General features: G+C 53.1%; 7 protein-coding genes across 7 annotated transcripts; 3 read left to right on the forward strand and 4 right to left on the reverse strand.

Annotated features, from left to right (window-relative positions):
• Nucleotides 1-540: 540 nt before the first annotated feature.
• B0H65DRAFT_315248 (uncharacterized protein) lies at nucleotides 541-1,956 on the reverse strand. The gene is made up of 4 exons (XM_062823358.1): nucleotides 1,623-1,956; nucleotides 1,399-1,562; nucleotides 911-1,342; nucleotides 541-848 (listed from the first exon to the last, which is right to left on the reverse strand). Exons 1-3 carry the CDS (start codon nucleotides 1,686-1,688, stop codon nucleotides 922-924), a joined length of 651 nt encoding a protein of 216 aa, XP_062677664.1. The 5' UTR covers nucleotides 1,689-1,956; the 3' UTR covers nucleotides 541-848; nucleotides 911-921.
• A 2,369-nt stretch (nucleotides 1,957-4,325) lies between these two features.
• Nucleotides 4,326-5,756, forward strand: B0H65DRAFT_315293 (uncharacterized protein). Its single transcript, XM_062823359.1, has one exon. It carries the CDS (start codon nucleotides 4,432-4,434, stop codon nucleotides 5,527-5,529), a length of 1,098 nt encoding a protein of 365 aa, XP_062677665.1. The 5' UTR covers nucleotides 4,326-4,431; the 3' UTR covers nucleotides 5,530-5,756.
• Nucleotides 5,757-8,750: 2,994 nt separating this feature from the next.
• B0H65DRAFT_315321 (Cullin repeat-like-containing domain protein) lies at nucleotides 8,751-11,256 on the reverse strand. The gene is made up of 2 exons (XM_062823360.1): nucleotides 10,815-11,256; nucleotides 8,751-10,754 (listed from the first exon to the last, which is right to left on the reverse strand). Exons 1-2 carry the CDS (start codon nucleotides 11,023-11,025, stop codon nucleotides 9,043-9,045), a joined length of 1,923 nt encoding a protein of 640 aa, XP_062677666.1. The 5' UTR covers nucleotides 11,026-11,256; the 3' UTR covers nucleotides 8,751-9,042.
• A 561-nt stretch (nucleotides 11,257-11,817) lies between these two features.
• B0H65DRAFT_315352 (pyridoxal phosphate-dependent transferase) lies at nucleotides 11,818-13,770 on the reverse strand. Its single transcript, XM_062823361.1, has 4 exons — nucleotides 13,122-13,770; nucleotides 12,732-13,072; nucleotides 12,426-12,679; nucleotides 11,818-12,369 (listed from the first exon to the last, which is right to left on the reverse strand). Exons 1-4 carry the CDS (start codon nucleotides 13,474-13,476, stop codon nucleotides 11,913-11,915), a joined length of 1,407 nt encoding a protein of 468 aa, XP_062677667.1. The 5' UTR covers nucleotides 13,477-13,770; the 3' UTR covers nucleotides 11,818-11,912.
• A 3,530-nt stretch (nucleotides 13,771-17,300) lies between these two features.
• Nucleotides 17,301-20,824, forward strand: B0H65DRAFT_478106 (putative subunit of pre-replication complex). The gene is made up of 3 exons (XM_062827464.1): nucleotides 17,301-17,604; nucleotides 17,675-20,414; nucleotides 20,480-20,824. The coding sequence occupies exons 1-3, from the start codon at nucleotides 17,532-17,534 to the stop codon at nucleotides 20,511-20,513; spliced, it is 2,847 nt and encodes a 948-aa protein (XP_062677668.1). The 5' UTR covers nucleotides 17,301-17,531; the 3' UTR covers nucleotides 20,514-20,824.
• On the reverse strand, nucleotides 20,804-22,331 carry B0H65DRAFT_315388 (adenylate cyclase associated N terminal-domain-containing protein). Its single transcript, XM_062823362.1, has 2 exons — nucleotides 21,459-22,331; nucleotides 20,804-21,403 (listed from the first exon to the last, which is right to left on the reverse strand). The coding sequence occupies exons 1-2, from the start codon at nucleotides 22,215-22,217 to the stop codon at nucleotides 20,963-20,965; spliced, it is 1,200 nt and encodes a 399-aa protein (XP_062677669.1). The 5' UTR covers nucleotides 22,218-22,331; the 3' UTR covers nucleotides 20,804-20,962.
• A 1,623-nt stretch (nucleotides 22,332-23,954) lies between these two features.
• Nucleotides 23,955-25,632, forward strand: B0H65DRAFT_532866 (Ribokinase-like protein; the record flags this gene model as incomplete). Its single annotated transcript, XM_062828969.1, has 2 exons — nucleotides 23,955-24,275; nucleotides 24,344-25,632. Exons 1-2 carry the CDS (start codon nucleotides 24,137-24,139, stop codon nucleotides 25,630-25,632), a joined length of 1,428 nt encoding a protein of 475 aa, XP_062677670.1. The 5' UTR covers nucleotides 23,955-24,136.
• Between the last annotated feature and the right edge of the window lie 155 nt (nucleotides 25,633-25,787).

The following is a 25,787-nucleotide window of genomic DNA, read 5'->3' on the forward strand; positions in this document are numbered from 1 at the left end:
TTGGCTGGGATGTTGAACCACTATTCCCGGTGTAAGTGGCCAGGCAGCCAGGCGTGCCAGGTACATGGCCCGAAATATTGTCCTGTTTGGCTGCTCATCAACAGCCTCGCCAAGCCAACTGTAACACATCCCATTCCGACTCGCCGAGTGATCGTCTGACTGGCTTCGGACACTGCAGCAAAACCCAATCAATCTCCGTTTCTGCAGATACGGTGCGCGCATAATCTCCGAGGTGTTTTGTGGCTTTTGCTTCACATCTCGCCGCAGTGCTTCAAAGCAGCGGACGAAAGCTCTTCGGAAGAAAGAAAAAGTGATGTAGGCAACCAAAGCACCGGGTTTGTTGGCATTGACGCCCAATTCTTATGCCGATCATGCTCATTGCCCGTCCACATTGGACAAGCTTGGCAGGGCCTAGCTGAGATCAGACACAAAAGGTCGGGATCTGTACCGATCGTCTGTGTGGGTACCGGTAAGGCAGCGGTATGTATCTCTACGGCTGATCTGAGTCCTCAAACGGACAGTGACTGTTGTCGTCTGAAGAAGGGCCGTCAAAGCCATGTAGGAAAGACACCAAGCAAGCCGAAGCAGGCATTCCCGTAAGTAGATGGAACGAAGGAAACTGCTCTTGGGGCGCTATCCGCTGGTGTTTGGGTCTCGTGTCTTGGTCTGACACAATGTCTCAGGTAACTATCACATCCACTGGGTACGGTCAGTGTTTGCTAAGGTGAAGAAGGAACAAGCTTACGCCGGCTATGGACCAGCTATGGAACTGGGGAATAAATTTCACGATCCGCCAGGAGGAAGACACAAGCTTGAGGCCCCAAGCCGCGCTGCTGGCAATACAGATTCTGTATGGTGATTAGTAGATTGAACGTCACCTCGTGAAGAAGGCATACTTTGACATTCATACCCTTGCCAAACTCAGCCTGCTCTGGACAATCTCGTTGCCAGGCTCTTGGAATACCTCTTGACCACCGGGATCTTGATGATGGCCCTATCATGTTTCTGCAAATGACGACTGCTGCCCGAGTGCTCGATCATTATGAAGGCGCCATAAGATTGGGGATATGCAGGAGGACTATTTGGTATAGTTTCGGCTGGCAGTTGCGTGGTTCGCATGACCGGGCCAGGGGACACTGAACGGCTAAGACCAATAGACCTGAACAAGGCATCATTAGCGGAAGACACAATTTCAGCTTCTTCCGTGAGGCTGGCTAAGCCGGTAGGTATCGTAGTTTCGTAAAAAGTACCGATGAAGGGGTGATAGGAAGGGGTTTCAGGCTTCCCAACTAGAGTATAACGTCGAGTGTTGTCCAAACATGGTACGAGCCAGTGCCGACTGCTATCGTGATCATGTTAGGCCCCGTTTGGCGTCCTTGATACTTGCGTGGTCCACACATTCTCGAGAGACCAGCATAAGCCGAGATGCTGACACTGAGAGACCGGTCTCCGCCAGTTGGATTGCCTGATGATGCTACTGTGAGACTTGTGATTTGGGCTTTCATGCTTGCGCAAAAAGTACCCTGGCTCCTGGCACGAAAGGATATGGAGCAGAGACTGGGCTATCGTAATCCCTTAGCCGGAGCATTGGCCGAGATAGATCGTGATGTCCTCTGCAATACCATTTGTGGGTTTGATTCCATGCGAACTGATGGGTTGAGTGTGTGATGAACTACCGTGGGTACCATGCTGCGATGCTACATCAAGCGGAATGAAGTAGTGTATCTACGTAGAATACGCCATCGGGACGGCACACTCACAGTGTCGGTGCCTACAGTGGGTAGGTAGCCGAGCAGGCATAACCGGTCATGTACAAAGTTCTGTAGTGCCATCCATGGCTGGCGTGAGGAGGAAAAGAGGACTTGACAAAGAGGAGCTTGGGAGAGCTTCCATGAAGACGTTCCGTTGCTTGGCTCAAGGGAAGTCCTTGAGGGATTGGCCTCGATGATTGGCGGGAACTCTCATTGACTTTTGCTCGAGTAAGGCGTAGCGCATTCTGGAGGCATCTCCTTGCACTACATGTCCTGGCGTGCCTGGGAGAAAACGCCACTTGGTTTGTGGACTCGGAAGTTCAAGCGAAAAACGGCAAACATCCGTTCCGTCGATACCTTAGTCATGCTGGATAACTTGGCGGAGCTGGTGGACTGAGGGAAGCGAGTCGGAGGTGACTGCCATTGAAAACGGTCCTACCGAGATGCGGGGAGGTTGAATCGATAAGACGAGATTAAAAGGTCGCCGAAATGGCCTCGTCAGCGATTCTTGCGCCAGTGGGTGCACTTGCTGTCACTAGGCGATAGCCGCATCTCCCGCGATGACATGCCTGGTGGTTGAGAGGAGGAAAGGACGATGAGTGATGACACCTCGTCTGGCCAGAGAGGTTCTCACCAAAGCCGCCTGGAGGTGCAGGAGCGTAATTGCGCGCCCCCCCGCTTTGAAGGCTCTCACCATTACTGTACGTTCCTTCCACTATGTACCGTCGTAATGGCGGGAGGAGAAGGTTGGATTGCAATTGCCAAGTTCTGGGGAAATCAGATCATCACGGAACCAGACGGAAAGTGTTCATCCCATGTCGTTGAGGTCGTTCAGGGCAAGGACCCACCGGCATCAGGGGTACGTACCGTCGTTACCATGTCATGCAGCGCATAGGGTAGCACTCCATAGGGCACACTAGAGAACGTTTGGTGTTTTATGCAGTAGTGCAAACTCTAGCCCCCGCTTGGCCCTTCCCAGATGCGACATTGCTCACGCACTTCACTTTGTCAACTCCCGTCTTCGACTCGGGTCGAGTTTTGTTTTGACATCACCCCCACGCATCTCTGATCCGGACGAGGGAACAAAACACCATCCAACAAAATGATCTGATATTCACTGGTACTCTGAGTATCAGTATCACGCGCAAACACTTGCTAGTAAGTCACCGTCGCCAACAGTTTTTCCAGGTCAATATGCCACTCTCGAAATGCGAGGGGTTGATAGGCAGTCTGCATCTAATAAGAAACAAATTGATTATTGCCGCGAACCCCATAGTCCCCATATTGGTTTCGTTTCATGTTGGTCTCCATACATTCCATTTTGAGTAGCCCGTGCTAACCTTGCAACAGGGCCGGCCGGTGAGACGGTCACCTAGGTACGCTGAGGTACGGTACCTCTATGGCATGAGTCCGCAGGTACCCTACCCAGACACCGAGAGTCCCAGACAGCCAGGTACATTTACGCCGTGATATCTGCGACATCCAAGAATAACACGCTCGCGGAAATCAAACGGGCATTGGCATTAGCATCGTCATCAGTTAGCCTCATGCCGTCTTTGCCCTGGCCATTTCACCTCAGCTGGTCTGGGGACTGGGGGTCGATCTTTGCTTGACTCCAATTCACGAAAGTGCTTTGCACATCACGTCCGTAATCAGGTTCCGAAGTATGGCATAAGGACATTGTTGATATACAGTGTCAATTGCCACCCACTCATCGGCTATGAACCGATAATTTTCTGGGACCAACGTGCCAACTCCGACGACAGTCTCTTCTGTTGCAATTTACAACTACAGTATTCGGCACGATCCTTGAGACGGGACTCAGAATAGAGGATATTTGACGAGAGATGAAGCGGCACTGCAAGAAACGGCAAGACGACTCGCAAGAGCAAACGTTTGTTTCGCAGGACGTGATCGCACGCAAGACTGCAATTCCTCGACGTTGAGCTTACTACCACTAAACCTGTCGCGGCTCGTCCGGGCTACCCAATGCCGGGTTGCACAGATCCGCATGCTACACAAGAGGCTCAGACTACCAACGAATGTTTCCAATTTGCAGCACAGGGCAAGAACCACACGTTTCTGCGCCACAATGGCACAGGATAAGGCTCTTGGGCTGCCATGAGCAGGCAGACTTGAGCGTATCTCTTCACACAAACGTAAAACCGGGTGTTTCCAGCTATGTACCTCGGATTCATCATGTCGGACAGCCAAAGAGGTCTCAGGATTCCCCAGACCTCATTCGGATCGAGTGTGATAAGAATAGGTACCCCTCCCAAGTACCTCTACTTATTAGCCGAGCAACCAGATCCTACCGTGGCTTGAGCTTGTCATTGAAGGTTGGATATTGCACAAAGGTCCAATTCGCTTCCATTTTGCTACCTCGTGACCCTCCCGCCCCACAGTCACATCATCAACATGGTGGACTTTTCTCGCTGAAAAGTTTGGTTCGGTTGGATGCAGTTGCATTCACGATAAGCTGTCTTTTTGTGTTCGTCTTTTTCTCTGTCAATGGCAAACGCTGGACTCTAACGGCTTGGCACGCTTGCCGGACTTCCACGCGTAACTTTATTTCATGAGCTGCTGTGGGATTTTAGCGTCAATTCCTCTTTGCAGCAGTTTCATTCGCCATCCGGAATGAGCTAGGAAATTTCCCCATTCATAATGATCGTTCGTCAAGATGAGCAGGGCCCCTGTTTTCATCAAAAAAAGTTCATCGGGGAATCGGACGATTAACAAGCTAGGGTTGACTTTGTGTTTGGCCAAGAAGTACAGGTACGTATACGAGAAGGTCTACGTACCTGTTTTTGTGTCGCACGACGCAAAAGGCAAAGGCACAAGCACAAACTTGTGTGTCCCAGATGTTGTGAGATACGATTTTCATCGGATTTTCATCAGGGCAGCACCCTTCAAGTGGGATGGAGAATATGGCAGGCTCCTTTCAGGCGTCCAGGTCTCAGACAAGATTCCCCTCTCCCGTCCTAGGCTACGGTACGTCCCGTGGTTCGTTGCCCATCATCACCTCGCGTCGTCTCATACGTCCATCCAAGTGGAAGACATCGAGCCGGAACCAGTCCCTCAATATCGCCGGAACTCGATGGACGATGCTACCTACCTACGTCTCCAGGATCTGCACACCCCACTGCCTATCCATCTCACCCACGGGCATCATGGTGCCCTTGCTGCCCTGCCGCTCCTTGTTACTGAGGAGATGGCCTCCAGGATGCCCAATCCTCGCCCGTCTTGGCCAACATCAAAGGTAACCTTGTCTAAAAGGTACCCGTACAAGCCAAGAGAGGCTCCTTCGTCGACCTCGTCAGTGCCTGTTCACAACAACCCATTTGCTTGCTCACCACGTCCAATACTACCGCCAAAACAGACGCTGCCTCGTCTTCCTCCGAAAATATTTAAGACTGCCTTCCGGCCGCTCTCAAGGTGCTTCTGGCTTCAAGTGAAAGCATCATCATCCTCTTTATACATCCTCTCTTCTACTATATCAGCCTCTATCCAACTCGACCTTGTCAATCTCATATATACACTCCTACTTCTCAATATACATTTGAGCCCACACAACCACAAAAGTTGTCTTCACACACGTACAAGTCACCACCAACAACCATCTTCCTCATCCTCAACCATCAAACCAATATTAAACATGGCCGTCAAGGAGTATCAGCCTCTTGTCAACCACTGCTGCTCTTTCTGCTGCAAGGCAGTTGACTTCGGTACACACGACTACTGCCCTGTGGGCGCCGAGTGTGCTAGCTGCCCATACTAAGACTGGCATCTCATCCTGAAGCCTTGAAGTCCCAGGGCTGTCCCACCGGATTGGGCTGGCTGCATCATGCCGCCCAGTCTATGCAAGTCATCTTAGTCTGCAGATAATTCCACACCGGTTCCAAGTTTCAACCTCCAACGAAAGTTCACCATGGCCGATCCATGGCGCCCTTGCTTCGTTGATCTCGCTTCCTTCCCGTCAGCTTTAACCAGTTCTCGGGTGGAAGCCACTCTTCAAAGTCACTCATTGGATCATAGCAAACGACAAAACAGGGCCTCAAGGCCTTTCATCCAAACACCTACCTCTACTACAACCGTCCATCACATCTCTCACGACGCTAATTCCTCACCGGCGATGCATGGCTTCTGGAAAATCGAATAAACAAACATTTCCTCCCTCCTTCACTCTCAACTGCCGCCAACAACCAACGGTCGTGCTGCAGAAGCAAGTCTGATCTACAGTACACCTCTTGCAAGCATACGACACTGCATATCTGATGCATGAAACTTGTGCATTTTATGTGCGTCCTGCTTGCCTGACAACCACCGTGTACTTCTCAGCTCGGGCTCGACGATCGGAGGTGGAAAAAGCTGTCTTTTGTTCATGGCTCCTCTCATCTGGTGGACGAGATCACCTCCATCACCGCCAACATTTCCTTTAGTCATTTTTTTTTCCGGTCCTTTTTGACCTGGGGCGTTCGTGGACTTTTTCACTATTTGCGTAACAGTTGCTTTTTTGGCTTTACTGGCTGGGGCGGGTCTTGCGGAGTTTTCCTTTTCCTCTTCCTCTCTCTCTCCGTCTCGCGTTGAGACATGACAAGGGGTCTGCGGAGGCTTCCGTCGTGTTTTCTCTTGCGCTCGACTCACGGACGATATTAGGGCAGGGGGGAGAACATCCCATCGGGTCGGGGTACAACCCTACTTCAAAATGGGGCTCAAGGCGTTGTGTTACCACCTACCCGACGTCGTGGTGGTGGTCGGGATCGGAAAGGTGTTGTTGGGATATTTGCCTTTGTCTTTGGCTGTTTCGGCGGGACGGGCCCCTGTCATGCTTTTCTTGCAATTTCCTTGTCCCCTTTGTCGTGCATAGCAGAGTTTTGTTTTTTTCTTACCTGCTTGGAGTATGTTGGGATGGCGCTTTTGGGTGGGAATACTTATGCTCGGGAATTATGCAACTTTGGAAGGAGTCATGGAAATCGGAAAGGAGGACCTTTGAGATTTAGTTCACTGCAGTGTTTGGCTTAGTCACTGTAACATTATCACTTTACACTGTCAATGCCTCTATCACTTTGCTGCTACCCTACAGTGTTCATGGGACATCTTTCATTTAGTTACCCTACCTTACCTTACCTTCCTCTCTGCCTACTGTACCCGACCGCAGTAGCGTCAGGACTAAACCCCTCGGTCAGGGTACGGATACAACGAACGCAAATATGAAGAACACATCGGGAGAAGAGAAGAAAGAAGCATGGGAAGTCAACTGAAACCACCAACCCAGTTCTATGCTTTCCGACGCGAAAGCCCCTAGAATTTCTCACTGCAATGATGATACGATAATGCCGTCGTCGAACATGCTTCACACTCGCTTAACATGCTCCTCTAAACCCAAAGCAACAACTTGTTTGCCTTTCCCTTACTAGTTACTTTCCGCTGCCCTCTCCGGGTCCCCTTTCTTTACTGGAGTTGAGCACGCCCCCCTTGCTCCTGACGTGCATATTGCCCTGGTATGGACATGGGCCCGCCCCTGAAGATAAAACCCTTCCCAACTCCTCCCGGACCGCAACCCAGATCTCCGCGGATGGAGACGGTAGGTAGGTAAAAGACGGCTGAAGACGATGAAGCGGGGAGTGTCCGAGCAAGCGGGCCGAGCTGGTTCGGTTGACTTTGAGTGTTCGGATGAGTTGTCTATTCAACAGTGTCCATACTCGTTTGTCTACACAAGGTACGAATCGAACTACTCCATCTTGCACCCAACCTGAATACTTACATTACATTTAACCCTCAAATAAACTCTGGTCCGAGCATCACAGAATCCTGAGGACGTCGTATCTACCTCTATATCCAAACCGTTGCCCCGGTCCCTCGATCTACTGTGGCAAAAGCATAGACAGCCTAGAGATGCATAACACGCAACGTTGAGGTTGCATAGGTGGAAGAAATGGAAACAGAAAGAGAACTGAAGCATTAACCTGTTTTTGATGGTAGAATGGTGCATATTTTTGATGAGAATGTGGTAGGTGCACTCGGTAGGTCTAACGGGAGTGCAATGTTACCTCTAGGTTTGGGGGAAAGAGAGATCGTGTGTCCAGCCCCAGCGCTCCTGCTCTGATTTTGTGCCCAGAATAGTTCCTTCCCGAAGGGAACAGGTTCAGGTACCTCGATACATTAAGCATTGTTACCGAACCAGAACTCCACCGAGAGTTCCCTCCAACGATCGGGTCTTCCATCCAAGTCATCCAGCCCAGGGAATGGTAGAGTGACAAAAAGCCCTAGCACTTACTCGCATGTCCGTATGCTCATTCACTTCCTCCCACTTCCCCTCCTCTTACTCGACCGAACCTATCCCACTGTTCCCCGCCCTCAAACGACAGGGCGGACGGCTCGGGCTTAAAATCATACGCTACACCACAGACGGGATGAAGCCTTAGCCGGCCGGGTACTCTTGCCAAGGGCCATTGCATGCGGCTGGCTGTTGTGGTAGTTGAGAAGGTGCAGCTCAATATGAAGGTGGAATTTCCTGATGGCGCACTGGTACGCCTTCTCGCATGACATTATTGTAATTAAGACATGATTAAATGAATGTATATACAACGAAAGATGAAAAAGATAGTGTTTTAGATAAGTCGAGCTGAATACCGTCCAAAACATAACGCCGTTCTCCGTAAAATGTGGTATCTTCGGAATCCTACCAGAAAACAATTTAGTTCAGTCAAATCAACCAAGCCCATGAGGGGAAGGCTAGGCAACCTTTACCCACTCATGATTTTTTCCATGCTTCCTTTCTCTTTCCCTCAGCCCCGTTCATCGGTCATGAAACATGCGAATCGTCCAAACCCCCCATGAATAATGCGCAGGCCAAAGCGAATCCGTAATCCCAATCTAACCTCACGCACATGCGTTCCCGATTGGGGTAATTCGTTGCGGGCCACCTCTCCCATCTGCCCTATCCCCGTCGCCAGTCAGAGACCAGACAACGGCGCGGGCGCCGACGCCATTCGGCGCTAATAGGCAATGGGCTAGCCTTGCGAGATCCTCCACCCCCCCTATCAAAGGGCAGGATGCATGCACGAGACGCAATCATGGCCTGATGTCTTGCCGGTCTCCTAGTATGTCGCACTCCACCTCCCTAAACCGTTCAGGAGTCCGGATATGTGTTCATGTAAGCAGGTACGGGATAGATATGGGGATTTCATATTCTCGCAGTTGCGTAGTGATTCCACCACCGGCACCAGAGTGCAATTGCACTGTACGGATAGAGGCGTGGTCCGAACGCCCCGTGGAGAGGGGAACGTAATCAGTAAAGGCTGCGGAAAACAGCAGCGATCGACCCTTTGTCGTACTTGACGTACTTGCCCTTTCCTTTGTCGATCTCGTGGTAACGATCCCAGAATCGGTTGTAAAGCGGCTCGAGCATGTGCTGGACGTCCTGTGCAAGCATCTGGCGCACCTCTTTCTCCATGGCGAATTGCTTGTGGCGGGCGACCATTTCTTCAAAGCCGGAATTGAAGGCCGTGAACATGCCCTTGATCTTCTCCTTGTCTTTGGAGCTGAGACCCTTCATGATCGATGCCGAGCTTACCATGCCCTGACCCGAGCCCGGGCGCGCGGTGCGGCTGGTGTGGACCGTATCAAACAGATGGATACTAATTTCCTTGCAGGTCTCGGTATAGAGAGCGGTGGCCTTCTTCCTCCATACATCTAGCACTTGTAGCCGAGACTGGAGAAGGGTTGCCAGGCCAGATTCATTGATCATACGCTCAATGATGGTGACATTGTTGGCCAGGAACACGCCAATGACTGCCTTCTTCTGCTGCAATAGGACACGAGCACGGGCGTCCAACGAAGAAAGAAGGGTCTCGATGGTGTCGGCACAGTAGTGGGCAAAGATCTCTTGCCCGTCCGCACCGACGTCGAACGAAGCGAGGCTGGGAATGGTATCGGTAGCTCCTCCCTTGGACGCAGCGGCCGACTTCCAGCCGCCATCGCCAATGGAAATCATGATGCTGGATATGGGTCGCAAAAAGTCGACCATGGACTGCAGCCGCTGCATGGTTTGTGATGCGAGCTGGGTGGGCGCGCCATCCGCGGGCAGCGATTGCAGGCCGTTGACTTGGCGCTTGGTCTCCTCGAGCAAGTCGACGAGCGATGATTTGGCCGTTTCCCGGATGGGCTTCAGGGCCGCGGCAAGAGAGCTCTTCAGCTCGCCCGTCCGGCTCTCAAGGTTATTGGACAGACCGGAAATGATCTCGACGATCTCATATGCGAGGAAGCAGTCTGTGGTGATGTGTGACTTGATGTGGCTGCTCAGTTCCCGTAGGGTCCTGCCCAGCTCCACCAACGCCGGTTGACATGTTGCCTGGAAGACAGGACCCCAGTCCTCCCTCATAAAGATGCTGCAGATGTTGTCGTATTCGGCCAGGAAAAGACCCTCCATGGCCTGGGCGTAGGTTCCCATACCGTTTGTGCCCGCCCTGTATACTGCCTCTGGAGTCTTTTTCTTGGCTGTGTTGGTGCTTGCCGTAGCCAGGTTGCCCAAAGTCGACAGCAGGTACTGAGACCGGACTTCAGCATAGATCTTGATGACAGGCGATTCTTGCGAGCTTCCTGCCCCCGTGTTCTGTTTGTGTACCCCAGCAAGGTACGAGTTCATGAGACCTAACTTGGTGATCTTTTCCTGGGAGAGCACCGGGAAGGGCATGTTCTTGGTGAGATAGTGTAAAGGCTCGATGGCTCGGGGGGTTTCACTCCGTAGAAGTTTGTCGAATGAACTCTCGAGTTGGGAATTGCCAGTCTTGACTAGACGCTGAAGATCGGCGACGGTTTGCTGTGTTGATCGGAGGTTGGAAGCCTTCATGTCGTTCAAAGCCTTGTTCAGGCGCTTGACGGACGCCAGGTAGTTGGAGAGGCCGGCCTTTTCAGGGCCCATGCGCATGATTTGTTCTTCGTCATCCTTGTTGTCGGCGGGCGATCGTAGTTTCTCTATAGCGGCGATGACGGCGTCGATGTCTACATGCAGTAATTATCGGTTAGCCTCATCGGCGATGAATGGGGGGCCGGGTGACTTGCTATTGCCCAGGACCTGGAGCTTCCTGGTCTCGCCACTGAGAGGGCCGGCGACATCCCGGACACTCTTGCCGGTGGCATCCAACCTCCCCAGAGAGGCCTGGATCTTCTTTGTGAGTTGTGATGTCTTTTCGAGACGCGAGTTCAAGACGTCGACTTCTGCCCGGGCTTCCTCGTCGGCAGCGAGGCGGCCATTGATGAGGCCGACAGCCATGTTTGCAATGTTGTGACGCGATCTGAACCAAGCTAAGACGCGCTACGCGCTTCAATCGTCGGCATGTGGTACGTGATTCGGAGATCGGTAGCGGACTCGGACACGGAGGACGATGGGTACTAAGTGGAACGGGAGTCGGAAGTCGGGAGTAGTCCGTCGATGTGGCAGCACGGCCCGGTAGGTCATCGTCAGGCCAGGCCTTTGACGCCCAGTTGCCCCTGCCGTGGCCCCCTGGCCCCCCCTAAACGCTAGGCGCGAGCCGCTCGCTAATTGCGCTAGCGGAGGGCCCGGACCACCTCCAAGTCCACCAAGCACAGGGCCCAAAGTCTGGGGCGGGCAGGCGGGATCCGCCAATCCCAGGTCCGCCCCGCTTCCCCGTGAACGCGGGGCCTGTGCCCGAAACTGCAGCAGCGCCCCACTATCCCGCAGCAGCTCCAGGCTTCCATGCCACTTATTGCACGATACCCTACGGACTTCTTCCCGAATCCCAGAAAAAGCTCTCGTCACTTTTTTCCTCCTTCCTTCCAGAATGACGGGACGCATGGTCAGATCTGAAAATCTCATGCAACTATTCCAATCTCCGGTTTCTCTGATCCACTCTCAGCCTCACCGAGGCGACCTTGTTTTAACAGCAACAGTCAACAGACCTCACAGATTCAACCTTCAATATGACGTATTTACAACAATGATCATTTGAACTCTACGATAATCATGGGTCATACTAGCTCGACTTCCTTTGGGCAAGAGAAAGCCATTACCCTCCTTGTCCCCATAGGAAAAAGGTGCAAAACCCATCAGCAAACGCCGTAACCAAGGCCATGCCCGTCAAGTACCTGAATGCCAGTCCGAATCTACGGAAGGGAAAAAAAAAGAAAGGAGAAACAGCATCAAGCCCTGGCCTTTGCCGTAAAGTATTCAGACACAAGCCGGCCTACCGTCGCCGCGATCCACTCGACATCTTCGCGCGAGACATTGAAGGCTGGCGAGATGATAATGTGGTCGCCCGTATATCCATCAACTGATCCCCCGCCTGGATACACATTAATCCCATACTTGTCAGTCAGTCCCAGTTCACAGATTTCCATGCAAACATGGTCGTCCGATGGGAATGGGGCCATATTCTCCTTGTCCGCGACAAACTCGATGCCCCAGAAGAGACCCCGACCGCGGATATCACCGACGTTCGGATGGCTTGCGAGGAGCTCACGCAGCCTGCTCGAGAGAAGATCGCCCATTGTCCGAACATTGCTCAAAAGGTTCTCCTCTCGAACAATCTGCTGCACCTCCAGGGCTGCGGCACACCCGGCAGGATGACCCTGGTATGTGTGACCATGGACGAAAACACTAGTTGGCTTCAGTCAGCACTTTGTCACCATTTGGCCGTCGAGGAGATAACTTACGAGGTGCCCTTTTCAAGAGCCTTGACCACGCGATGGCCAGCAAGTAGGCCAGCTACGGGTTGGTAACCGCCCCCAAGGGCCTTTCCGATGGTCTGGATATCTGGAACAATGCCCTCTTGCTCCCATGCGTGCAGGGTACCGCTCCTCCCCATGCCGCACATCACTTCGTCAAGGATCAAGAGTGCGCCATGCTTGTCACACACCTCCCTTACAGCTTTGAAGTAGCCCTTGACAGCAGGCACACATCCAAGGGCCTGCAAACGAACAATTAGCATTCGCAAACAAGGAATATGTGAGACAACTTACAGCTCCAACAATGGGCTCAGCGACAAAAGCGCAAACCTTCTCTGGTCCTACTCGCTGAAACTCCTCATCGAGCTCCTTGGCCAGTCTCTTCGCGTAGTCCTCATCTGACTCGCCGGGGGCTTTACCGCGGAATGCGTTGCACGGCGATACTCTCGAGACATTCTTTGCCAAGAGTGGCTCGAACTTGGCCCGCCGAACCTCGTGGCCTCCAACGGCTAGTGCACCAAGAGTGATGCCGTGGTATGACTGCTTCCGGGAAATGAACAGGGTCCGTTGTGGCTGGTCAATCTCAAGGAAGTACTGCCTGGCGAGCTTCACAGCCGCCTCCATTGCCTCAGAGCCTGGGAAATGTCAGTTGCTGTTGGGGAAGTTGGGAGGTGATCGCCTTACCTGAGTTGACGATATAAGCACGCGCCATAGCCCCATTCGTCGATTGGACCAAATCGCGGCATAGCTCTTCCTGGACCCTGGTGGTGTAGAAAATTGTCGCACAGTACGGTGCGGCAAGTACCTGGTTTGTGACAGCTTGAGCAACTCTCTGATTGCCCCAGCCAAGGCAACCGACCGCAGCGCCTCCCGAAGCATCAAATATCTTGCGGCCGTTCTCGAGGATCAGAAAGTTTCCTTCAGACCTCGTCATGTTCAAAAACGTCGAGTCCAGATGCCTATGAAGAACTGCCGAGTCCTTGGAAGACGCCGTGGCATCCATGGCGCCCACCGTTGAATCGAGCTTGATCAGTACCATGTCGGAAGTATAAGCTTGACTTGGATCTTGAATAGACGAGGGTGCGAAGGACCAAGTGTGTGCGTCTTGTGGTGGATACAAAGAGAAGCATATTGCTCAAAGGCGGACTCTTGCCTTATCTATATATACTCAAAGTCCTGCTGGGCTTAGCGCTCGCACATCGGTCGATTGAACAGCATGGACAGTCGAGGCCCAGCCCAGCCCAGCCCATCAATAACAAGCATCCACTGCATGACGGGCCCAGATATCGGATGGCTCGCGTGAACTGCCGGATACAGCAGTGCTATTCTCGGTGCGAGCGTTTGCTGCTTGATACCGGACTGCATTCTCGACCAAGCCTTAGCTATGTGGATCAGCGGGTTCTAGCATGATACGTGGACTTTACTGCGGCACCCCCGGCTAGTCGCCCGTCATCCAGCGTACCAAAGTGTGCTAAAGTACGGCATATGTAAGTGTTTCCTCGTGACAAACGAGGGTTTGGGCAGACATGAGGTGCATGGAGAGGCGTGTTTGAGCCAGCATTGGTCCATCTGGTGCGCCCTATACCTAACCTGCCCGTTTGCCAATGGCATCACCGGCCCAGACGAGATGTGTACAGACTTTGAAGGGTATAAACCACGAGTTATACGTGTACCACGTGCAACAAGCGGGCTGCGGTCTCCCGCCTTCAATGCCTTCGAGTTGTTGTTGTGGTTGTGTAACAGAAGCTCCATCACTGTACCAACTAACTATGGCAGAGGTACTCTATCGTGCCTATCATGGAGAATCCTACTCTGGAGCCCCTTTCGGCATAAAACAATGAGGGGTAGCGGCCAACAAGTCGACTCGGCGTCCCGATCTCGGTCAAACGTTGTGCGCGAAACCCTTCCCGAAGGCGAAGACCATTCTCTTTGTCACACATAACCTCTGCATTATCTCAACCCAGCTTCGAATAACCACACGTTTACACTTCACCAAGGGGTCAGGCTTGGTTGAGAACTGTGTGTCTCTTGATTGCCACACGTTCCCGCTTCCGGAACTATTCGAAAACGTGTTCTGCCGCTCACCTGGGTCTTTCTCAGCCCAGTCAATTTTTATCTGGTGTCCATTGGATTAACCTCACTTCTTCGGTTGCCCTATTCGGGCCTGGACGGTTGGCACGGACCATCGGCACGCCCATCTGTCGCCGCTGCCGATGCAGGCCTTTGTTGATGGCGCCGGCCGAGGGCCTACTACTCCATGATATCTCCTCTAGCCTTCAAGGTTGTCACCTAGACCGACACAAGCTTCCTGTGCGCTGACCCGAACTTGATATTCTCTACAGATACCAATAAAACGCACCTGCCTAGTGCTGACGATGCCATCCCATGTGCTACGGATGCATCGAAATATCACGACACTGGCCACAACCCTTACCGAAGCGCAACTCGAAATGGAAGCAGTGATTACTGATCAGCTTGCAATCAGACATGTTCTTGTCGGGTTCGATGGCTGTCGAAAAATCGACTTCATCACTGACTTTGAACAATAGCGTTGTTTACGGCCCTCGTCCTCGTGAGCTGTACCTAGCATCAACGGTAGTCGGGCAGCGGCCTTTCCCTTCGAAGTACATCAGCTGTGCCACGAGGCCATTTGCTTGGTGGTGTGACCGCCAGTGCCGATGCCACGGCTATGTGCCTAGGCTGTCGTTCGTCGGATGTGTTGTTGAAGCCATCTAAGGTCGCACCCTTGTGTAACAAGGCTACTGAATATCATAGGACACTAGGTGCCGGATCGTGGTTTGTCTTACTTCAGCCTCCTCGTCTAACCTTGCACGATACCAGCATATGCAAATGAAACATTGAGCTTGGTTTTCCAAGGCTTGCGGATGATTCTACACCGAAGATCTCTCCTTCATCTTCGCGAGGCTCGCGATACCTTCTTATTCTGTCCTGGTGCATTATCCAGATGCTGACCTCAAGCATACCAGAACACCCCTTGGATTTTAGGCTTGTTCCAGGGGGTAATTAATATTGATTTCCTGGCTGTTACGAACGTCATGATCGGGTCGAGTGCACTGTTGGGTCAGACTTTTGAAATCCTTGCTGATCACATAAAAAGAGGCATCACACAGATATATCACCCCAAAGGAGCCAAACTATTGATCCTCATAAGGCCTCTGAGTGCAGTCCGGGTAATAATCATTCCGTACGTTGCTCATGACGGCAACTTGCTCATCCATACGGGATAAACCGACGCTTACCGCTCCTTCTCACAACGGCTGTTCGGCATGAGACTGGAACATCGAGTCAAACCTGTTCCCGGTTCAACAGAAAGTCAGACGGCTATCCAAGGCTCGGGAAGCAACCGGAAGGCCACCCGACACTTCGATTGGACGACCGGCCGGGTTTGTGGCAGTCCATCCCGTGGTGCATGAAAAATATGAGACCCCTTCCCGTTTACGGCGGCAGTCACAGCGGATTACTGTAACGAACCGCGTCATTCCGATAGACGTTCCAGTCCATCGGGAACCAATTACTGTGCCTGGATGACGGAGCTGTACGACATGGACCACAACAGCACACTTCGCTGTCAATAAGGATGCTTTTCGTCCCGCCCCTCGAAGACATCATACGACTAGAATAGCGGGAGACGAGAGGATGCCGTATCATATTCATGGCGAACGGCATGAAGTTGATGACCCTAACTTACCATAGCCATCCTAGCAAGCGGGCAACGACGGCTCAAGTGAGCAACAGGGGAATCGGAACAATACACACAAAACATTTTACGGTAGAAGCCCGATGGGGATGGGCTTTAGTCGGGTACGAGAACCACGGGAAAATAAAGGAACCGAAGGATGCGTTGAGCCGTTGCAGGAGTTGAGCGGAACCTCAAACATTACTGCCACGAGAAGAACGGATGTAGGGCAGTAAGGGCCGGCTAGGAGCATTCCCTACCGGACCGGTGAAGACATTGGCCATGAGGGCCCTCCAAAGATAGTGAGGCGAACTCAGGATGGCATTCTCACCCTCTCGCTGGGAGCCGTCGAGCATCATTGTCAGGCTTACACCGGACTTGCTCGACTATACCCAAGCTCATGATAACCTTGTTATTACCGGTGATCTTTGTTTGCAAAAGCCCTACGTTGGCTTGTGGCCTTGTGGGTTAGAGGCTCCAAAAACAGATGAACCAAGCTCAAGCACTCATGGCTACTTTTCATAGCTTCACACAGTGGTACTGATCACTTAGTTCCACTCAGGTCGTCCACTGAAAAAAATACCTAGCAGATGCTGTCCCATGGTCGTTACTGCCACATAGCTATGGTACAAAGTGTGAGCTTGTAATTCAGAGGCTGGGAGGCACAAGTGTATTCCAAGTACACATGCTTATAATCAACACTGCTGACATAGGCTTATCCATACTCACCCTTTTCACTGTTGACCTCTCTTCTCGTTTCCGGGGCAACACAGCATGGGGTTGCCTAACTGAATAGTTGCCACAGCCAGTACGGGATCAGGGGGCATGCGGAGCACCTAGTGAACATGTTCCGCCGAGCCATCCAGGAAAGCTGACCGAGTCTGGAAGGGCCAAAAGGATAGAGTTGAACAATTGAAAATATGAGAAAGTTGACTTGAAATATGTGACACTTGTACACAGTAGTTGATTTCTAATCGATGGTAATCGCAAACGGAGGAAAAGTCTAAAGGGACGGAAGATGGTGTAAGTGGTAAGATACTGGAAAATACAGCTTCCAATATGCCAGTGCGGTGTACATACGGTATCAGGTACAGCCCCGCTTGTATCAATTAAGCCCCCTGTCTGAAGCAAGGGGTTTAGCGCGACTCGCGTGTCGTCGACGCGTTTTCCACTTAAAAACGTATCGTCTTGTTTTGTCACTTTTCCGTGGCGGCTCCGCAAAGCGAAGCGCATGCGCCCAAACAAAACATCTCGAGTCTTCCTTTCCAACAACCATTTCGGACGACAAGAACGGAGGCCACCACGACTACCATTACTCCGCGTCCGACCATTGTTGCTTTTGTTTCCCGTCTGTGACGCTGGCTTGAAGAGTTGTACTTTTGTTTAATACTTTCAAGATGGATTACAATGCCCTCCGCGACGAGGCCGTACGCGATCGCGTGCGCCAGGCCCAAGAGTTCCTCGATCCTCGTACGTTGAAGCTTGAAGCTCTCTGCGACCGAAGCATTGGGACAAAACTGACCGGGAACCTTACCTACAGATGACCAGCACCAGCGAAGCTACAGGCCAGACATTGTGTTGATGCTCCAGAAGAACCAAAGGAGACTCGTCGTCAACATCGATCATGTCCGCGATCACAGCTCTGAGATGGCCGAGGGCCTACTTACCGATCCCTTCAACTGGACCCTCGCCTTCAACCATGCGCTCAAGACCATCGTCAGCACCGTCCCACACGCCCGCCCCGATCAAATAGACCCCGACGTCTTGTACTATTGTGCCTGGGCTGGAAGCTTTGGTCTACATACCTGCAACCCTAGGACCCTGTCCTCCCAACACCTCAACAGCATGGTTTCGATCGAGGGTATTGTAACGAGGACGTCCCTGATCCGCCCCAAGGTTGTCAAGAGCGTACACTACAGCGAAGCCAAGAAGACATTCCACTACCGCGAGTACCGCGACCAGACCATGACGAACGGCATTGTCACCAACAGCGTCTACCCGCGCGAAGACGAGGAGGGCAACCCGCTCGAGACCGAATACGGCTTTTCGACCTACCGCGATCATCAGACTATTTCCATTCAGGAAATGCCGGAAAGGGCACCTGCTGGTCAGCTGCCCCGAGGCGTCGATGTCATTCTCGACGACGACCTGGTAGACCGCGTCAAGCCTGGCGACCGTATCCAGCTCGTCGGTATCTTCCGGACGTTGGGTAACAGAAACACAAACCATAATAGCGCCCTGTTCAAGACCGTCATTCTGGCCAACAACATCGTTCTGCTTTCCTCCAAATCTGGTGGTGGTGTGGCTACGGCTACCATTACCGATACCGATATTCGCAACATCAACAAGATCGCCAAGAAGCCAAAAGTTTTCGAGTTGCTTTCACAATCGCTTGCCCCCAGTATCTACGGACATGACTACATCAAGAAGGCTATCCTGCTCATGCTGCTGGGCGGCATGGAGAAGAACCTGGAGAACGGTACACATTTGAGAGGTGACATCAACATCCTGATGGTTGGTGATCCTTCCACGGCGAAGTCTCAGCTCCTTCGTTTTGTGCTCAACACTGCTCCATTGGCAATTGCCACGACTGGTCGTGGTTCGTCCGGTGTCGGTTTGACTGCCGCCGTTACGTCCGATAAGGAGACTGGCGAGCGTCGTCTGGAGGCTGGTGCCATGGTTATGGCTGACCGTGGCGTCGTCTGTATCGATGAGTTCGACAAGATGTCAGACATTGATCGTGTTGCCATCCACGAAGTCATGGAACAGCAAACAGTTACCATTGCTAAGGCTGGTATTCACACCTCGCTCAACGCCCGTTGCAGTGTCATTGCCGCGGCCAACCCCATCTTTGGACAATACGACACGCACAAGGACCCTCACAAGAACATCGCCTTGCCCGACTCCCTCCTGTCGCGTTTCGATCTTCTCTTCGTCGTCACCGACGACATCGAGGACACCCGTGACAGACAGGTATCCGAGCACGTCCTCCGCATGCACCGCTACCGCCAGGCCGGCACCGAGGAGGGTGCTCCTGTCCGCGAGAATGCCGGTCAGGCCCTCAACGTCGCCCTTAACGGGCAATCCGAGTCCCAAAAGCCGACCGAAATGTGGGAGAAGTACGACGCCATGCTGCACGCCGGCATCAAGGTGCCCAGCGGCCGCGGTTCCGCCAACAAGAAGCCCGAGATCCTCAGCATCCCCTTCATGAAGAAGTACATCCAATACGCCAAGACGCGCATCCAGCCCGTCCTCACCCAAGAAGCTTCCGACCGCATCGCCGACATCTACGTCGGCCTGCGCAACGACGACATGGAGGGCAACCAGCGCAAGACGTCGCCCATGACGGTCCGTACCCTCGAGACGCTCATCCGTCTGGCCACCGCCCACGCCAAGGCGCGCCTGTCCAACCGCGTCGAGGAGCGCGACGCCGCCGCCGCCGAGTCCATCCTCCGCTTTGCCCTCTTCAAGGAGGTCGTCCAGGACGAATCGCGCAAGAAGCGCAGAAAGACCCGGCCCGCCGAGGGCGAGGATGGCATGTCCTCGGGCTCTGACGGCTCCGATGACGACGACGGCGACGTGGCTACTCAAACCACCACCACCAACGGCCGCGGTAGCACCGCTGCTCGCTCCAGCGCCGCTAACAGGGCATCCCGTGCTTCCCAGCGCGCCAGTCGGCGCACTCCCGCCAATGGCACTTCCTCCTCCTCCGCCAACGCCAACGGCACTCCCGAAGAGGAAGAAGAAGAAGAAGACATCTACGACGCCACCCCCCGACGATCAACAAGATCTTCTCGCACCGCCGGTGCCGGCGGTGACTCACAACCATCCTTCGCCTCCTCCCTTCCCGCCTCGCAACTCCGCTCCACCCGCTCTCAACGCTCCTCTCGTCGCACTGGCGGCACCGCCGGTGGTAACAAAGATGAAGACGAAGAAAGCCAGCTCGCCTCCGGTGCCGCCGGCCTGAACGTCGACGACGAAGACGAAGAAATGGACGTCGACGGCGAAGAAGCCCCCTCAGCCCCAGAAGAAGAAGAAGAGGAAGAGGAAGAAGACGAAGAGCCAGCACCAATAAGCGAACACCGTCTTGACGTCTTCCGTCGCGCTCTCGGCCCGTTGTTGAACTCGGACTTGTTCGAGGACGATGCAGCGGATGTGGATGAGTTGATTAAGGCTGTTAATGAGAAGATTCCTGGAGGAAGGAGGGGTGGAGAACAAAAGTTTGAGAAGGAGGAAGCGCTGCAGGCGTTGAGGGAGATGACGGAGAGGAATCAGTTGATGTGAGTGAACACTTTCTTTGAGTGAATGATTGATGAGGAGTGATGCTAACGCTGTTTGATGATAGGTATACCGATGGTCAATTGGTTTATAAGATCTAGTCTAGTGGACTGGGAAGGTAAACACTGAGTCGATGATGCTGTGCTTAGGAAATGGGTAGAGATGAATTTATGTGGATCATAGATATGGATGAGAAAAGTATTGTGGCGGATATGGTTTAGACAGAGAGTCATGTCATAAACAGCCAGGTTTTGTCATTGATAGGCAAAGGGGTTTGGCGTTTTTCAGTTAAAATCGGAATGTCATGGGATGATATAGTTCTTGAAAACGACGATGGATAACGTCGAGTCAGTAGATCTGCGGGATTGAAGTTGATTCCACATTGGCTTCTGAACATGCCATCTATTGATATTCAAGTCAAGGCATGCTATTATGTAGGTTGAAGAATATGTAACAACAACGCTCACGATCAGAACCAAACGCCATCCTGCATCAAGCTACCCCCTTTTCCCGGCATTCTCTCGACTAAGCAACGATGATGACACATGATTTAACCACAGTGAGAAACAATCTCGCTGATAAGCTCCTTCTTCTCGGGATCATAGTACGAGCAAATCTGGCTGGGAAGAGGAAGCTCCTTGGAATCGTCGTTCTCGTCCACAACCATAATGTTGACGTTGTCCGTCTTGCTCTGGAACACCCTTGTCGAGATGCTCTCCTTGCTCAGCCAGATCGTGGCTTGCTCAACCTGATCCAAGAGCACGGTGGGAATCGTCTCGTTGACCTGAAGCTGGAAGTTCTTGGACCTGACAACGTCGACAGTCGAGACAAGAGTGTCCACGATAAGCGACACCTTGTCGCAGTTGTCGATGTTGACAGCGTTGGCCTTGCCCTTGACGACGATGACGACACCGTTACACCTGCTGATGAGGATCGACTGGGAAATGGAGGCCTCGATCTCGACGTTGCCAGCGGCAGCATCGTAGTTTTCCTAGAAGCGCTGTTAGAACCCTATACACAAAAGAACGTCCGGTTAGAAAACTTACGATGATCCACTTGTTGCCCTCGAGCGCCTTCTTTGCAGGCTTCTTCGCACGCATGCTCTCAGGCTTGGGCGGCCTGGTTCCAGGGGGCGCAGGGCTCTTGGAACGTGTCGCTGGTCCATCGGGAACGGTTGATCCCACCCTGAGAGAAGGGTTCTTGTGTGTCATCTGCGACTTGTCGACCTTCTTGAGACCCTTTGTAACTGCCTCGCCCTTGTTGAGCTCAGACATGAGGGAACTGAAACCACCGGCCTGGGCCGGTTCCGCCTTCTGCTCATTGATCTTGAGCACCGGGGGAGGTCCAGGAGGAGGAGGGGGCGGAGGGGGAGCACCTCCGGCTGGGGCTGGAGGCGCGGGTAGTGCAGAGGGAGCGCTGCCGGAGTCAAGACTCTGAACAACCTCCTTGTAAGACTTGCCGTTAGGGTTCCACACAATGCCGTTGTCGTAGTACTCCTTGGTATATTCCGACAAGTCCTTGAAGATCTGGTAGAAGGTCTTGACCCATTCGGTATGCTGGGGATCAGTGTTTTTGTTTGCCTGCATGACTCTGTTGCCTAGGTACTCGGCAGAGGAAAGGCTTTCATCAATGAGCTTGTGAGGCCTAGACTGAACAGTGATCCACGCGAGGAGCATGATGCCGTCGGCCACCATGCCGAGGTGGTTGAAGAAGGGAGAACCGCGGTTCTTGTCCTTGATTTCCTGAGCGGCCTGGATGGCGTCGCTGATAGGCTTGATAGCCTCCTGGAAGTCGGCCGAGTTCATGTCGAGCTTCTTGGACTGGGAGGCGGCGAGGAGGAACTTGCGCGTCTCGACAAAACCCTTGAGAACAAACGCAGCCTAATTATAACGGTCAACTTCTCGCTCTCTCCCGACGAAATCGTTCCAGAACTGTGCTGGGTAGGTACCTGCTCAGCAACCAAGCCACCGATAACATTGCTGGTCTTGACATATTTCTGAACGGTCTGGTTCAAGAACTCGTCGAACCTCTCGACAGATTCGGGAATTGGTACTGCGGGCGGCGTAGCGGGTGCGGGAGTGGACACGACAGTGGACGCGGGGGCGGAGGGAGTTGGCTCAATGACGGTCTGGGAGCCGATAGGGGGGATGGTGGACGAAGCCATATCCTCCAGACGGAGGGTAGCCGCCTCAAGTCTGCGCAAGTACTTAGCAATGTGCGTTGACAACTAATCACTCGGAGTCTTTTTCGATTCGCGCCGATCCTCCTGGCGCATTCGTTGTTCGGGGACAGGCCCCTCCTCGTCGTAGCCGTACAGCGGCTCCCATGGAATCGACATGGCTAACGATGCGCCAGGGAAATGATGGACAATAAGGGTGTTGTAGAAAAAAAGCAACTGTTCGTAGGTGTGGCGATATCAAGTTGCGGTTAAGAGAGCTGAAGCGTACCTCTTGATCAAGGTGACCAAGTTGTGCATGTTGTTGGTCGCCATTGTGATTATGATGGTCCCTTGGGGCGGGACTTTGGAAACGTAGAGTTCGATTTCGAGTGATATGGAAGGTTGGAAGGAGCAATGTGTACTCTCTTATTAGAACTGCAGGGCCAACTTGCGGTATTAGCGATCCAGTTTCGATGTGAAGACAGAGTGGGCAGGCCCGGGTGCCTCCGGTGGAAGAGAGCTCGATGCAGAACAGAGAGGTATCGTCTAAGGGCTCTGGATGGGAAGCACTTACCTTTTGCGCTGTGCCGTATAATCAAAGAACACAAAATATATCGCTAGATGAAAGAAGAAGAAGGAAAGGGTCCCGAGACTTGAGCGAGGAGGAGGTCGGGGAAGGTGTAGTTGAAGATCTGCTGGGCTGGAACATGGGATGTCTGGAGGTTGACGGGCTGACAAGCTGACGGCGTCGATTGGAACCCCTCGTCACACCCCCTAGCGTCTGCCCCTGGCGCCTGCCATGCTTGTACGGGCGGCCACACTACGGGGCACACCTTCTGTAGACGCACGCTGATGAGCTGCTTCCCCACGATGAAGCTTCATAGTGGGGTCATAGTGGGTCGTCTCATCCAATCTTTAAAATTACGCGTTTCGGGCCACTCTCCATGAACACCTTGCTGGCCATTCTCACGACTCTTCAGTGTACGGCCACTAAAAGCCACAACAAGAAGTCGTATCGTGCTACTTCAACTGAACCAACAACAAGAACTCTCCTGGTTCAAGATCTCGTTGCCTGTTGACCTTTGTATATATAATGACGGTAATGCTGATGCCTGAAGACTGACGTAAGTATATCTACGCAAGCAGTTGTTCAAGGTATCGACAATCCAGATGACAGATTCGATCCGATAAACTCAGATCCCTTTTCACCATTAATACGCCTTGCAGTGATAAACCTACCCCAGATAGCATATTCTAGCTAATAAGATGTCGAGTTATCAAGATATCAGCCTCATCGTGGTTTATGCCGCCTGATGGTCGGGCAGGGATAGCAGACTAGCAATAGCCTAGCAGTAGCCAGTAGCCACATCACTCATCCACGCGTCCATCTTTCCATCTTCATCCCTCCATCGGTGTCTCAGTCTCATAACCCCTTTCGGTGTCACTCACTTAGCTCACTCCCACTCGCACATCGCTTGCCCTTGTGCTGGGCCGTACTTACACATACTCCTTTCAAGCGTCACTCACCATTCATTCATTACTCTTATAGTCACGATAGAGAACATTATGGCAGACAACGGCAACCCGGAAGTGCCCGGTCAAAGTCCAAACGATAGCGACAAAGCCTCCGACGAGAGCTCAGAATGGCAAGATATCAACGACACTCCCTCAATAGACTTTGTCACTCTTGGCATGTTCATCATCGGTAGGTTCTAACCAAAACACCCCCGTTCCCAGGAACCACAACCAAGCACCAACTAACCAACCTGGTAGATGAAATCGAATACCCCCCACCCCGTCCCCCATCCACCAACGTCCTAGGAGGCGCCGGCTCCTACTCCGCCCTCGGCGCCCGCCTGTTCTCCCCAGCTCCGGACCTCTCCCGCACCGTGGGCTGGATCGTCGACCAGGGCTCCGATTTTCCCCAGGCCATCACCGATCTCATCAACGGCTGGTCCACCTCTGCCGTGTTCCGACATGACCCGACCCGGCTCACCACCCGGGGCTGGAACGGCTACGTCGACTCCTCGGAGCGCCGCGAATTCAAGTACACCACCCCCAAGAAACGACTAACGGCCGCCGACCTGGCCGGAACCCCCCTGCTGAAAGCCAAGGCTGTACACATGGTCTGCAGCCCCAACCGCTGCAAAGAGTTGGTGGAGGAGATCATCACCCTTCGCAAGCGGGAAGCCCGGCTCGCCGCTGCCTCCCGCCCCCCCTCCAATGCCAACGACGATGAAGATGACGACAACAACGACGGCGGCTACACCCGCCCCCTAATAATATGGGAACCAGTCCCCGACCTCTGTACCCCCTTCGAGCTACTCAACTGCACCAACGCCCTCCCGCTAATCGACATCTGCAGTCCCAACCACGCCGAGCTAGCCGGGTTCATGGGCACGGGCGGTCTGGACCCCGAGACGGGCCAGATCAGCGTCGAGCAAGTGGAGCGCAACTGCGAGCAGCTGCTGGCCAGCATGCCGCTGACGACGTACACGCTGGTGATTAGAGCAGGGGAGAAAGGGTGTTATGTTGCTAGGAATGGGGGGCAGCGGAGGAGGAAATCACCACAACCTAAAACGACGAAAAATGGGAAGGGGAAGGGGAATGGGGGGAAGAAAAAGAAGGTATTAGGGCTAGACGCCCGAAACTTCCACGGCGGTCTACAGCCCGACACAGACATGATGTCTCTCTTCGCCGGCCTGCTGCAGGACATGGAAGACCGAGGAAATGATGATGACCCGTTCGGTCGCTTCGATGTCGAGGGGATCGAGGTCGATCCGGGGATAGAGAGGTGGTTACCTGCTTATCACACGGACGCTGCCAAGGTGGTCGATCCTACGGGAGGTGGAAACACGTTTCTGGGAGGGTTGGCGGTGGCACTGGCGAGGGGGAAGAGCATCGAGGAGGCGTGTGCTTGGGGCAGCGTGGCAGCGAGTTTTGCGATTGAGCAGGTGGGCGTGCCGGAGCTGGGGATGGATGGGGAGGGGAGGGAGACATGGAATGGGGAGAGGGTGGAGGAGAGGTTGAGGGGCTATGTGGAGAGGGTTGGGTTGTTGTGAGTGCTGTGTGATGGAGCTGAAGATGTGACTCAGGCTTGACTGAGTGCACGTAACGGCTAGGCAGGTTGTTAAAAGGATAATGGGGAAGAGAGAAAGACTTGATGGTTATGACTTGTAGGAAACGTATAGACATAGAACGACTATCTGGATTGGAA

Source organism: Neurospora tetraspora (assembly GCF_033439725.1).
Source record: "Neurospora tetraspora strain CBS 560.94 chromosome Unknown B0H65scaffold_8, whole genome shotgun sequence".
NCBI classification, from domain to species: domain Eukaryota; kingdom Fungi; phylum Ascomycota; class Sordariomycetes; order Sordariales; family Sordariaceae; genus Neurospora; species Neurospora tetraspora.